This window comes from Gadus macrocephalus, chromosome 10 (assembly GCF_031168955.1).
Source record: "Gadus macrocephalus chromosome 10, ASM3116895v1".
NCBI classification, from domain to species: Eukaryota; Metazoa; Chordata; class Actinopteri; order Gadiformes; family Gadidae; genus Gadus; species Gadus macrocephalus.
The window spans coordinates 10,097,726-10,110,617 of record NC_082391.1 but is presented as its reverse complement, the minus strand read 5'-3'; the positions used below and the strand labels follow the sequence as shown (position 1 = coordinate 10,110,617).

Sequence of the window (12,892 nt, the reverse complement as noted above, 5' to 3'; positions counted from 1 at the left end):
GGCACAGCTCCACCGGAAAACTACAACAACCAACACTCCCGCCCGGAAGGAAACCCCCGGAACCCCCTCTCAGAAGGCCCGCACCTTCCTCCCAAACCCTGTGACATTAAAATATCATCTTGTTAGAAACCCGTTTATCTGAGAGCCAACCCAGTCGCCAAAAGCATACGTTGACAGTGTACGTTTTCGTGAACACTGGTTTACGTCACATTTCAACATAAAATAGCGTGCTACGCACACATACACACACACGCTAACACACACACACACACACACACACACACACACACACACACACACACACACACACACACACACACACACACACACACACACACACACACACACACCGCTGCTAAAACAACAACTTGGGCTGCTTCTAGGACATTTTGGGTGGATTTTGAACGGTATGTGGGCAGGACGTTTTTTGCAGGCAGGACCTGGCAACCCTGCGCTGTTGCCCGAGGTGCAGAAATGCTCCGGAGCAGATCTGGATCCACCATGGCCAAAATAATTGTCATGAATAGCATGAATAGATTCATGCATTATCATTCAACTTGAACATGTGTTTTTACAGTATATAGTGGTGGAGGGATGACGTATGTTGGCAAACCCGGAAGTGAGCGTCGCCCTCGGTTCCCTTGACAAAAAGCCAACGGGTTTTCCATTGGATTTTGGATTATTGCAGAAAAATCCTCAACTCCTCAAAAACGGAAAATAAATAAATAAATAAAAATAACCGTGCTCCAAAGAACGAAGTGTAAACCAATGCATTCTGAATGGGAGTATTTCTCTGATTTTTCCATGCTACACAACGAAATGTAAACCCATGCAAATAAAGACTTCATGGTCATAATAATTTAAATATCATTAAGCTACTACTGAGTGTGTAGGGAGGTATTCTATTTTTTTCAACGGGGCTGAATCCAGTCACTTGACCGTCATGGTTGCTATGGTGGTTGCTATCGACCGCCCCCTCTAACGCCTCGTGCCCACTGCACTGTCAGTCAACGGACGTGGGAAGGCGTGGCTGACGGATGGGGGAGTAGTCTTTGCAGAGGCATCCGTCAGCCAATGAAATCGCTTCGCCGGGTTCTTCCCGCTTCTTCCTGCTTGTTGCGATGCAAGATTACCCGCTTTTAGGCCGCAAGGTGAAGCACGAAAAGTCCTTTAGAAAACGAATCCCGTTCCACTCACTGGCATCTACACAATCTTTAGCTTATAAAAAAGAACGAGTCGTGGTTAGTTACCAAAAAAAAGTTCATCGCTGATTTTCCAGTCGATTGTCTATATGGCTTTGTTTTATGCAGAACTAGAGACTTCAGAGCGTAATAAGATTTTTGTCGGGAGCCGTGCCACGGTTCGACACGTGATCATGCTACACCAATGAGAAGGCTGCTTTTTGACAACAGAATGGAAAAATGGCGGCTCCCGTGTGGTTAGAAACAACGTTAATGATAGAGGAAAACACCCGAACATCCTCAAAAGTGGGCTAAATTAATTCTAATTAGTGCTGTATACATAGCCGCGTCCAAGAATAACAATGAGGCAAATATACGATAATGTTATTTTTATGGTAAGTCATTTACATCAAGTTTGACATACATGAGAATACACATTACTGACGATCTTACATGGACTGTGAACACCCAGCACACCGAAGAAATCAAGGCAAAGACTGTACTTCCTACATCAGCTGAGGAAGTTCAGAGCATCCGCACCCATCAGCTGTGTGTCCTGACAGCATCACTTGGTATTGGGAACTGTACAGCCTGTGACTGCAGCACCGAATCATCAGAGCATCTCTCCATATTCATACAAATGAAAACAACACTAATGAACCATAAAAACACTCTTTATGAAACATGAAATATGATATATAAAACTGATGGGAACTTGCACGTCACCTGGATATCACTAGAAATCCGGCCCCTGACAGTGTTTTGCATGTGATACACTGTGGCTGCAAAGGTGCCTGTGAGACAGACAGATGTTCCTGTTTTTCTGCAGGATTGTGTTGCACAGACCTATGTCGTTGCCGTAGTTGTGCCAACACAAAAGAATCTGAGTAACTGGAAGATAACTGTCCTGACACTGACACTGACAGTGAGGACTGAGTGTCCCTAATCTGTTATTTCTTATTCAGTTTTATATATCATATTTTATGTTTCATAAAGAGTGATTTTATGGTTCATTAGTGTTGTTTTCATTTGTGAAAGAATGAATGAATGAACAAACAGATGGTCATTGGTATAAGTACAATTACTGCCTTTTATTGATACATGGAGGTTTATTTGTCACATATAGAAATACTACTGTTTTTTCTGTGCGAGTGTGAAGAAAGAAAGATCAAGAAATATTTTTCATAAATAGCAAGAGGGAGTTTAAAGAGCAGTGTGTGAAAAAAGGTGTAATTGATGTTTTATAGTCATTGTGTGTGTTCAGGATAAGGAATGCTTGAGGAAAGAAGCTCCTCCTCAGTCTCTCTGTTCTGGTCTTGTAGCAGCAGAGACGTTTGCCTGACCTCAGTGTTTTGAAAAGTCCATGGTCAGGATGTTAAGAATCCTTTACAATACCTTGGGCGCTGGTAGGTAAGTCTTTTCTTGTAGGTCTCCTGCAGAATATGGAGAGATGCTCTGATGATTCGGTGCTGCAGTCACAGGCTGTACAGTTCCCATACCAAGTGATGCTGTCAGGACACACAGCTGATGGGTGCGGATGCTCTGAACTTCCTCAGCTGATGTAGGAAGTACAGTCTTTGCCTTGATTTCTTCGGTGTGCTGGGTGTTCACAGTCCATGTAAGATCGTCAGTAATGTGTATTCATCATTCACTCATTCATCATCATCATTTTCATCATCTACCTCCTCCCACTTGGCACTATCCTCAGGCAACATGGTGTTCAATTCCACTGCTATGCTGACGACACCCAGCTCTACCTTTCAACAAAGCCCACTGCTACACTTCCGCCAGCTGTACTTACTGCCTGCCTCCATGACATCAACTTATGGATGACACAAAATTACCTCAAACTTAATAGCAGTAAGACTGAGCTGCTAGTGGTTGGCTCCAAATCAGCTCTTGCTAAGATGGAACCTTTCACCATATGTGTAGATGGCAGAACCATCCCTTGCTCCAACCAGGTCAAGAGCCTTGGTGTCATACTGGACAATACACTATCATTCAGTGCACACATAAACAGTATGTCAAGAAGTGCCTTTTACCATCTAAGGAACATTGCACGGCTTCGCCCAGCGCTCACCCAGCAGAATGCAGAAGTCCTTGTGAATGCATATGTGACATCCCGCCTCGACTACTGTAATTCCATCTTGTCTGGAATCCCAAATAAGCTACTCCACCGGCTCCAACTCATCCAGAATTCTGCAGCAAGGATTGTAACACGCTCTAAATCCACCAGCCATGTAACACCATTGCTTATCCAACTGCACTGGCTTCCAGTAGCCTACCGAATTCAATTTAAAGTCCTGCTCCTGACCTACAAGTCCCTACACAACAATACCCCCACCTACCTCTCTGACCTCCTGGAATCCTACACTCCTGCCCGCTCACTGAGATCCTCCACAGCAGGCCTACTGCATGTCCCTAAGGCGAACCTCAGCACCCTGGGAGAGAGGGCTTTCAGCTACATCGCCCCCAAGTTGTGGAATTCACTGCCAGACTACATCAGACACTGACTCAATTACTGACTTTAAAAGCAGACTTAAAACTAATTTCTTCAAGATAGCTTATGGACTGACTGACTGACTTTTATTTTCTTATTTTTATTTATTTCTATGAGATTATTGTAATTGTAATGAGATGATTGTTTGTGAAGCGACCTTGGGTGTCATGAAAGGCGCTTTAAATAAAATGTATTATTATTATTTTTTATTTTATTCCCATGTATGTCAAACTTGATGTAAATGACTTACCATAAAAAATAACATTATCGTATATTTGCCTCATTGTTATTCTTGGACGCGGCTATGTATACAGCACTAATTAGAATTAATTTAGCCCACTTTTGAGGATGTTCGGGTGTTTTCCTCTATCATTAACGTTGTTTCTAACCACACGGGAGCCGCCATTTTTCCATTCTGTTGTCAAAAAGCAGCCTTCTCATTGGTGTAGCATGATCACGTGTCGAACTGTGGCACGGCACCCGACAAAAATCTTATTACGCTCTGAAGTCTCTAGTTCTGCATAAAACAAAGCCATATAGACAATCGACTGGAAAATCAGCGACAAACTTTTTTTTGGTAACTAACCACGACTTGTTCTTTTTTATAAGCTAAAAATTGTGTAGATGCCAGTGAGTGGAACGGGCTGAAACGAAAACCGTGTTCACCTTACGGCCTATTTCCCGCTTTCCAGTATCGTCAGAGCCCGAGTCGCGTCACAGTGCTTAAATTTGCATACGCGATCTGATTGGATGACGGAACCGTCGCTGCCGAAAAAGTTGAACATTTTTCAACTTTCTGACGGTGGCGAACGCTCCAACTGAACGGACGGATCCACAATGCATTGCGCGTCCGTCCCCATTCAAAGTCAATGGGCAACGGTCAACTGACGGAGGTAGTGGGCACGGGGCGTTAATACTCGTGTCTCTAAAAACCACGCGGCAAAGGAGCTGCCGTCAATTGGGTTGTTTTTGTCGTAAACTAGGGTCCGATGGTTGAAAAATAGACAGATATTCCAAGGTATCCTTAAAAGGCAGCTTGGATGTGTTTATTTTCTGCAGTTTAGACTTCTTCTATAACAAGTTTTTGTAAGCAAAACACCAAGCTCATTGATTTAATGAGGGAGGGTTATTTGAAACAATTTATTCAATAAATATTTGTGAGAGGTCATTCCTTCTCCTGATTTTACTTCCTATTTATGTCTAGGGTAAACCCCTACTGTCCACAAGCATCCCCCCCTCCCCATATGGATTTGGAGAATTGTTGCCACGTCCCAGTGGTGGAGGTATCATATATGAAAGAGGGCATTCAATTATAGCCTACTACAATGATCAATTAGGAGGCCGAAGCCCTAAAGGAAGTGATGCAATAGGTGACTGAGTCGACAACATTTAAGTAAGCTGTATAGGGTCTCTTATATATCAAAGGGGGTCTCAAAGGACGCATACGCTTCAACCTGTGGCTCCAGCACTACAGGAAATGACTCAGCAAGTGCTCCATCTCGTTGCAACTCACCCAGCGGCTCGCTTGCAAGATTTTGGCCTGAAGTTCTTCCCAGACCGACACCCTAGCCATCCAACATGCATATCTGAGAATCAGGCCTCTCTTTAATAATGACAAAAAGTTATGAGAGAAACACATTAACTTTTTGTTATCTCATAAGCGGCGTGGTGCCGGCTCCTTTTGACCTTTTGACCCCCGACTTCAAAAACGTGGCCACGACCAGCTGTGTCTACACACCTTTAGCCACAAATGTACACCTCCATCCCACAAAAAATGGGGACTAGAAACTAACCTCTGTCTTATGCACATTTACTGTACTGTTGGAGGTCACGCCCCTTTGCCGACCTTTTCGAGATAGCTAGGGATGCTAAAATGTTCACACACATTTCCCGGGGCCCCGTGAACGACATATCCGAGAAGTTTCGGGCCCCCCCTTCCTGCCCTCGGGGTCCGACCGGGCCAAGTTTCGGCATGGAGGTCCAAGTTAGGCCCTAGAATAAGGTGTTAAAATTTCAGGGCGGTAGGACCTTCCTGTCTCAAAAACTGTTTTTCCACCACATTCTGAACCTTAGGTCTTGCAGGCTACACTTCTGAGGGGCTTTGTCCAAATGACACTCCATTTGGGAAAACTTTTTTTCTCTAAGGGCTAGAACTCCAAATCTCGGATATGTCGTTCACGGGGCCCCGGGAAATGTGTGTAAACATTTTAGCATCCCTAGCTATCTCGAAAAGGTCGGCAAAGGGGCGTTACCTCCAACAGTACAGTAAATGTACATAAGACAGAGGTTAGTTTCTAGTCCCCATTTTTTGTGGGATGGAGGTGTACATTTGTGGCTAAAGGTGTGTAGACACAGCTGGCCTGTGGCCACGTTTTTGAAGTCGGGGGTCAAAAGGTCAAAAGGAGCCGGCACCACGCCGCTTATGATAACAAAAAGTTAATGTGTGTTTCTCTCATAACTTTTGTTCATTATTAAAGAGAGGCCTGATTCTCAGATATGCATGTTGGATGGCTAGGGTGTAGGTCTGGGAAGAACTTCAGGCCAAAATCTTGCAAGCGAGCCGCTGGGTGAGTTGCAACGAGATGGAGCACTTGCTGAGTCATTTCCTGTAGTGCTGGAGCCAGGCCCAGTTCTACGGGGGTGCATAAGCATGCATTGCACCCCCAAAAAAAATGCTTGCACCCTCAATTGAAAAAAAAAAAAATCCAATTTTTTTTTTTTTATAAATATGATAAATATAATAAAATACTTGCTCACAAAACAAATTGTAATGAAACTTGTGACAATTTCCATTAAATACCGTTGAGATATGAGCATCCAACATCACTCTGACTGTTCACCAAACTGACAAAATCACTCCGCATTTATGCATGGTGTTTTGTTTATATGTTGCTTGGCAACAGTCCGCTCAGTGGGGATCTATTTTTGTTGCCGGAAGCAATTTCATTCGTTTATATGATTAAATAAACAAACAAATCACAATCTATCTTCGATTATTATTATTAACAGTACATTTTACTAGTATAACTGTTGTATAAAGCAATATCACACTCGAGGTCGCAATGTTGTCGCTCTATATCAGCGCTGCTGTGATTGGCCGCCGGCCGGCATCGTGCGTCATGCCGGCGTCGCGTGCAAAATGCACGCACCCATATCAGTATATCTATGGTGCGCACTGCGCACGGTAGTGACGTTGAACTTCTTCGGCAGCAACAGTTATGTATCCGTTGGATATCCAATACATGTATTAAATGTATTATGTTCATAAGAACCCATATTTCTTTTTAATGTATTTATTTACAATCGTGTATTATACTGATTACTTTTTGTTCAAAGTTCAAAGTCTGAAAGTGTTCGTTCCTTGTTCAGCTAAAATCTGTTTTATTTTTAAGTGGCAATGTACAATTATTTGTTACGTCAAATATCCTGCCACAATTTATAAAAAATAAACCTTAATTTTGAATTGCAGTCACATGTTTTTTTTTTAGTGTAGAATTCTGTTCTTTTTTACACCTCACACATCACACATATCAAAAACCTATCTCATATTCAAAGCTATCTAAGATATCAATAAGCTAATGTTGCAGCTGAAATGTTCTCCACATCACAAGACATGATATAGTACCATCTTTTAAGCACAGTATTTGTTTGTTACATGTCCCAACATGTCAGTAGAATTACGCAGAAGTGCTTGTCTATGGTAGGAAAGGCCTGTATGTAAAGAAGCGAAGTCTGAACTGAAGCTGGGTAGCTGGTTTTAGTATAGTACCGGTGCACCCCCTGTAATCTCAAATGCACCCCAAGGCATTCTGTTCTGGAACCGGGCCCACAGGTTGAAGCGTATGCGTCCTTTGAGACCCCCTTTGATATATAAGAGACCCTATACAGCTTACTTAAATGTTGTCGACTCACCTATTGCATCACTTCCTTTAGGGCTTCGGCCTCCTAATTGATCATTGTAGTAGGCTATAATTGAATGCCCTCTTTCATATATATATGCAACCCAGTCGCCAAGAAAAAACGTCGACGGTGTACGTTTCCATGAACACTGGAGACGTACTATTACAACGTAAAAACAGCGTGTTATACCTACAGTATCCACGCGTGCCGCTGTGGAGGCGGGTTTCGGGGTTTGGGTTTCACGGCTTTCGCGGCAAATTGTGGACACGATTGTTTAGGGGGGGGGGGAGGTAGACTGTTGTTGACCGGGGAGGGGGGGGGAGACACGTTTGTTGAGGGGGGGGGGGGGGGGGGGGACACACGATTGTAGGGGGGGGGGGGGGGGGGGAACACGTTAGTTGAAGGGGGACGACGACGACGACACGTTTGTTGAGGGGGGGGGAGACACGTTTGTAGGGGGGGGGGGGCACGCTCGACAACGAAAGTTGTTTTTTATTTAAAGCTCGACAACGAGAGTTGGTTTTTATTGAACGAGACTTCAACACGGAACAGCTGCACGAAACGATGGTCACGTCACTCTCGGTGACGGTGTCGACAACAATGAACACACGAACAATGTTAATAGAACAACACACAACCACATAACATCCCGAACCCATCAACCCCACTTAATCCTAACAACAAAACAAGTTAACAAAAGCCCCATTTGTCAACTGACAACCCCAATTCCCAGAATCCCCCGCGGCTCCGGAACACGGCGTAGCTTATATTAATCTTTATTATCCGAATGGGAAATGCAATATTTTAGGACAGATACACCATTAAACGCGTTTCTAATGACATTTCTAGCGAGAAATGTACATTTTCCTTACATAATCTTCAGTCAGTGAATGTGTATGATCTTTATTAATCTTTATTATCTGAATGGGAAATGCAATATTTTAGGACCGATTCACCGTTAAACGTGTTTCTAATAACATTTCTAGCGAGAAATATACTTTTTACTTGCATAATCTTCAGTCAGTGATTGTGTCTGATCTTTAGTTTTATAGTTATTAGGATTTGATCGGATCGCTCGCATGTTTCAACGTCAGGTTGTCAGGCTGCTTTCGCTAAACTAGCAGCTCACGTGCTTCCTTCCTGCGTTTGTGTTATTAAACTGTTACTTTATGTAACTTTTAATGATATCATCTTGTTAGAAACACGTATATCTGAGAGGCAACCCAGTCGCCAAAAGCATTCGTTGACAGTGTACGTTTCGTGAACACTGGATTACGTCGCATTTCAACATAAAATAGCGTGTTATACACGCACACACGCACGCACACACACACACACACACACACACACGCACGCACGCACAGACACACACAGACACACAGACACACAGACACAGACACAGACACAGACACACACACACACACACACACACACACACACACACCAACCCTGTCTCGTCAAAATTACGTTCCCAGAGAACTATTCGGCATTCTCAATTACGTTTGTCATAAAACGTATTTTGTCCGCGATTACGTTTTATTGAACGTATTGCAAATACGTTCGTCCTCAGCCTATTTTTTGCCATTTATTAACCTCTAGGATTATGTTTGGTTGAAACGTATCCCAGATAGGTTAAATGTCAACGTATAGCACATTATTGTCATTAAGGCATATCTCCCTTTCAGGGAACGTTTCATTTAACGTATTTTGTCTGAAAAACGTATCTTGGCTGTGGATACGTGTTATTGAACATATCGCAAATACGTTCGTTGTCAATCTATTTTTTGCCATTCATTTACCTCTAGGATTATGTTTGGTTGAAACGCATTCCAAATATGTTAAATGTCAACGTATAGCACATTATTGTCATTAAGGCATATTTCCCTTTCGGGAAACGTTTAATTTAACGTTATTTTTTCCCTGATTACGTCTTATTGAACATATTGCAAATAGGTTCGTTCTCAACATTTTTGTTGTTATTTATTTAAACTACCTCTTGGATTACAGGCTACATTTAATTGAAACGTATCCTTAATAGGCTACGTTAAATTTCGATAACACATTATTGTCAGCATATAGGCATAGGTCTACCTCTCGGGGAAGCGTACGTTTGATTGTAATGTTAATAGTCCAACGTTATATCAACATGTCACAAGAGGAGAAATTAGCTGCTGACGGGGTAACTGTAGGAGCGGGGGTTGCTTTGTTGATTTCTTTATCTAGGGCTATAGCTGTGGTCAAAGCGGGAAGTGTACGTTGTCTGGGCGGCTGCCTGAACTGAGCTGCAGGAAATTATGTTCACACGTTTCTTCATTCATTCATGAAGGCTATACCGGTGAACGGTGACGTCAGACTCACGCCCACCTACAAACCAATCAATGTCCAGTATCAGCCTGTCCTCTCGGAAAATACGACCACGTTGGTTTGTTCCGCCACAGATTACGACCCATTGGAATTTATCCAAAACGAGCGAACGAGGCCCTCTACATGTGCGGGCAACCCTTTCTCATCAAAATTACGTTCCCAGAGAACTATTCGGCATTCTCAATTACGTTTGTCTAAAAAACGTATTTTGTCCGTGATTACGTTTTATTGAACATATTGTAATGACCTCGCAGGTGACATAACGATGTCGAGTCATTAGTAATTGAAGGAACTTTTAATGGACCAAAACCAGGTCACTGAAACCCGTAACCAACGGCAGAAATCCCACCCAAAACAAACCCCGGTTACCCCGGCAACCCCCAACACGGTCTCACTCACGTGCAGGCCCCCACCTTCGTGTTCTTCCAAGGCCCTCCCCCAGCTGACCTAATGATTCGCCCTCACACTGATTGACAAGAAGAACATTACAATACATGCACACACAGAACAACTGGCATAACGGACAACGAAATACAATGCAACACATAACACAAAAACAATTTAATTGTCCCAGGGTCGCTACAATATCGTAAATACGAATTCGTTCTCAGCCTATTTTTGCCATTTATTTACCGTGTTACTATGGCAGAATAAAGAATAAATTCATGCATTATCATTCAATTTGAACATGTGTTTTTACAGTATAGAGTGGTGGAGAGGGATGACGTATCGACAATAATGAACACACGAACAATGTTAATAGAACAACACGCAACCACATAACATCCCGAACCCATTAACCCCACTTAATCCTAACAACAAAACAAGTTAACAAAAGCCCCATTTGTCAACTGAGAACCCCAATTCCCAGAATCCCCCGCGGCTCCGGAACACGGCGTAGCTCATATTAATCTTTATTATCTGAATGGGAAATGCAATATTTTAGGACAGATACACCATTAAACGCGTTTCTAATGACATTTCTAGCGAGAAATGTACATTTTCCTTACATAATCTTCAGTCAGTGAATGTGTATGATCTTTATTAATCTTTATTATCTGAATGGGAAATGCAATATTTTAGGACCGATTCACCGTTAAACGTGTTTCTAATAACATTTCTAGCGAGAAATATACTTTTTACTTGCATAATCTTCAGTCAGTGATTGTGTCTGATCTTTAGTTTTATAGTTATTAGGATTTGATCGGCTCGCTCGCATGTTTCAACGACGTCAGGTTGCTTTCGCTAAACTAGCAGCTCACGTGCTTCCTGCGTTTGTGTTATTAAACTGTTACTTTATGTAACTTTTAATGATATCATCTTGTTAGAAACACGTATATCTGCCCAGTCGCCAAAAGCATACCTACGTTGACAGTGTACGTTTCGTGAACACTGGATTACGTCGCATTTCAACATAAAATAGCGTGTTATACACACACACACGCACGCACACGCACAGACACACACGCACACACAAGCACACACACGCACACACAGACACACAGACACACAGACACACACGCACGCACACACGCACACGGTGCATTTCGCTGCTAAAACAACAACAAAAAAATATTCCCTCAAATAGTATTACTTTCAAAACGTTGGCCAAAATGGCCAATAATATCATTTTTTATTTGGGATGCTTCTAGGACATTTTGGGTGGATTTTGAACGGTATGTGGGGGGCACGTTTTTTGCAGGACCTGGCAACCCTGCGCTGTTGCCCGAGATCTGGATCCACCCCGGCGTGGTGCCGTCTCCTTTTGACCTTTTGACCCCAGACTTCTGGGGGAATAGCTGAATCAATTCATTAGTCAATCAGAAGCATGTAAATATCTTCACGGTGGTGTAAGAGGACGAACAAGGTGTCCTTCAACATCTACGCTTCCAGGCGATTGCAACGGTGCCACACATGAGCATATTCGAACATGTTTAATGGTAGTAATTAGCTGTCGAAATTGGAGGCCTTAATCAATACTGAGCAGCTATTGATTTGCTTCCCGATAAAGATTAGTCACAAATGACATGTTATTTAGCATCTACACGTTGAGCTGAGTCCAATGACACCAAGAACGACACTCTAGCTAATGGTAACATGTATTTTACATGGTACACCTAGGTCTAGGACATGATCTCGGTGTAGCAAGAGGCCGAGCTTGATCTCATTGGACTCAGCTTAACGTGTAGATGCTAATTAACATGTAATTTGTCAAAAATCTCCATCGGGAAGCAAATCTATAGCTGGTCATTATTGATAAAGGCCTCCAAAATCGACAGCTAATTACTACCCCGAAACATATTCAAATATGATCATGTGTGGCACTGTTGCAATCGTCTCGAAACGTAGATGTCAAAGGACACCTTGTTTGCTCTGTTGCACCACCGGGAAGATATTTTCATACTTCTAATGGATTGATTCATATTTGAAGGTTCTCGGAGTGAGACTTTAAGTGGCTGCAGCAGAAGTGTTGAGACGAAAGATGATATCAAGAGATTTATAGAATATTCCCATTCACATTATGATTCTTCGTCGTAACATCCGACCAAACATCCTTTACATTCACAGAGCGAAGATTATGAAAGTCCAGGCTCAGCAAGTGCTCCATCTCGTTGCACCTGCACCCAGCGGCTCGCTTGCAAGATTTTGGCCTGAAGTTCTTCCCAGACCTACACCCATAGCCATCCACCATGCATATCTGAGAATCAGGCCTCTCTTTAATAATGACAAAAAGTTATGAGAGAAACACACATTAACTTTTTGTTATCTCATAAGCGGCGTGGTGCCGGCTCCTTTTGACCTTTTGACCCCCGACTTCAAAAACGTGGCCACAGGCCAGCTGTGTCTACACACCTTTAGCCACAAATGTACACCTCCATCCCACAAAAAATGGGGACTAGAAACTAACCTCTGTCTTACGTACATTTACTGTACTGTTGGAGGTCAC

At 42.8% G+C, this 12,892-nt stretch overlaps 1 protein-coding gene across 1 annotated transcript; it reads left to right on the top strand.

Moving 5' to 3' along the window:
* The first annotated feature begins 1,309 nt into the window (after positions 1-1,309).
* LOC132465656 (uncharacterized) lies at positions 1,310-3,724 on the top strand. Its single transcript, XM_060062352.1, has 2 exons — positions 1,310-1,576; positions 2,890-3,724. Exons 1-2 carry the CDS (start codon positions 1,563-1,565, stop codon positions 3,692-3,694), a joined length of 819 nt encoding a protein of 272 aa, XP_059918335.1. The 5' UTR covers positions 1,310-1,562; the 3' UTR covers positions 3,695-3,724.
* The last annotated feature ends 9,168 nt before the right edge of the window (positions 3,725-12,892 follow it).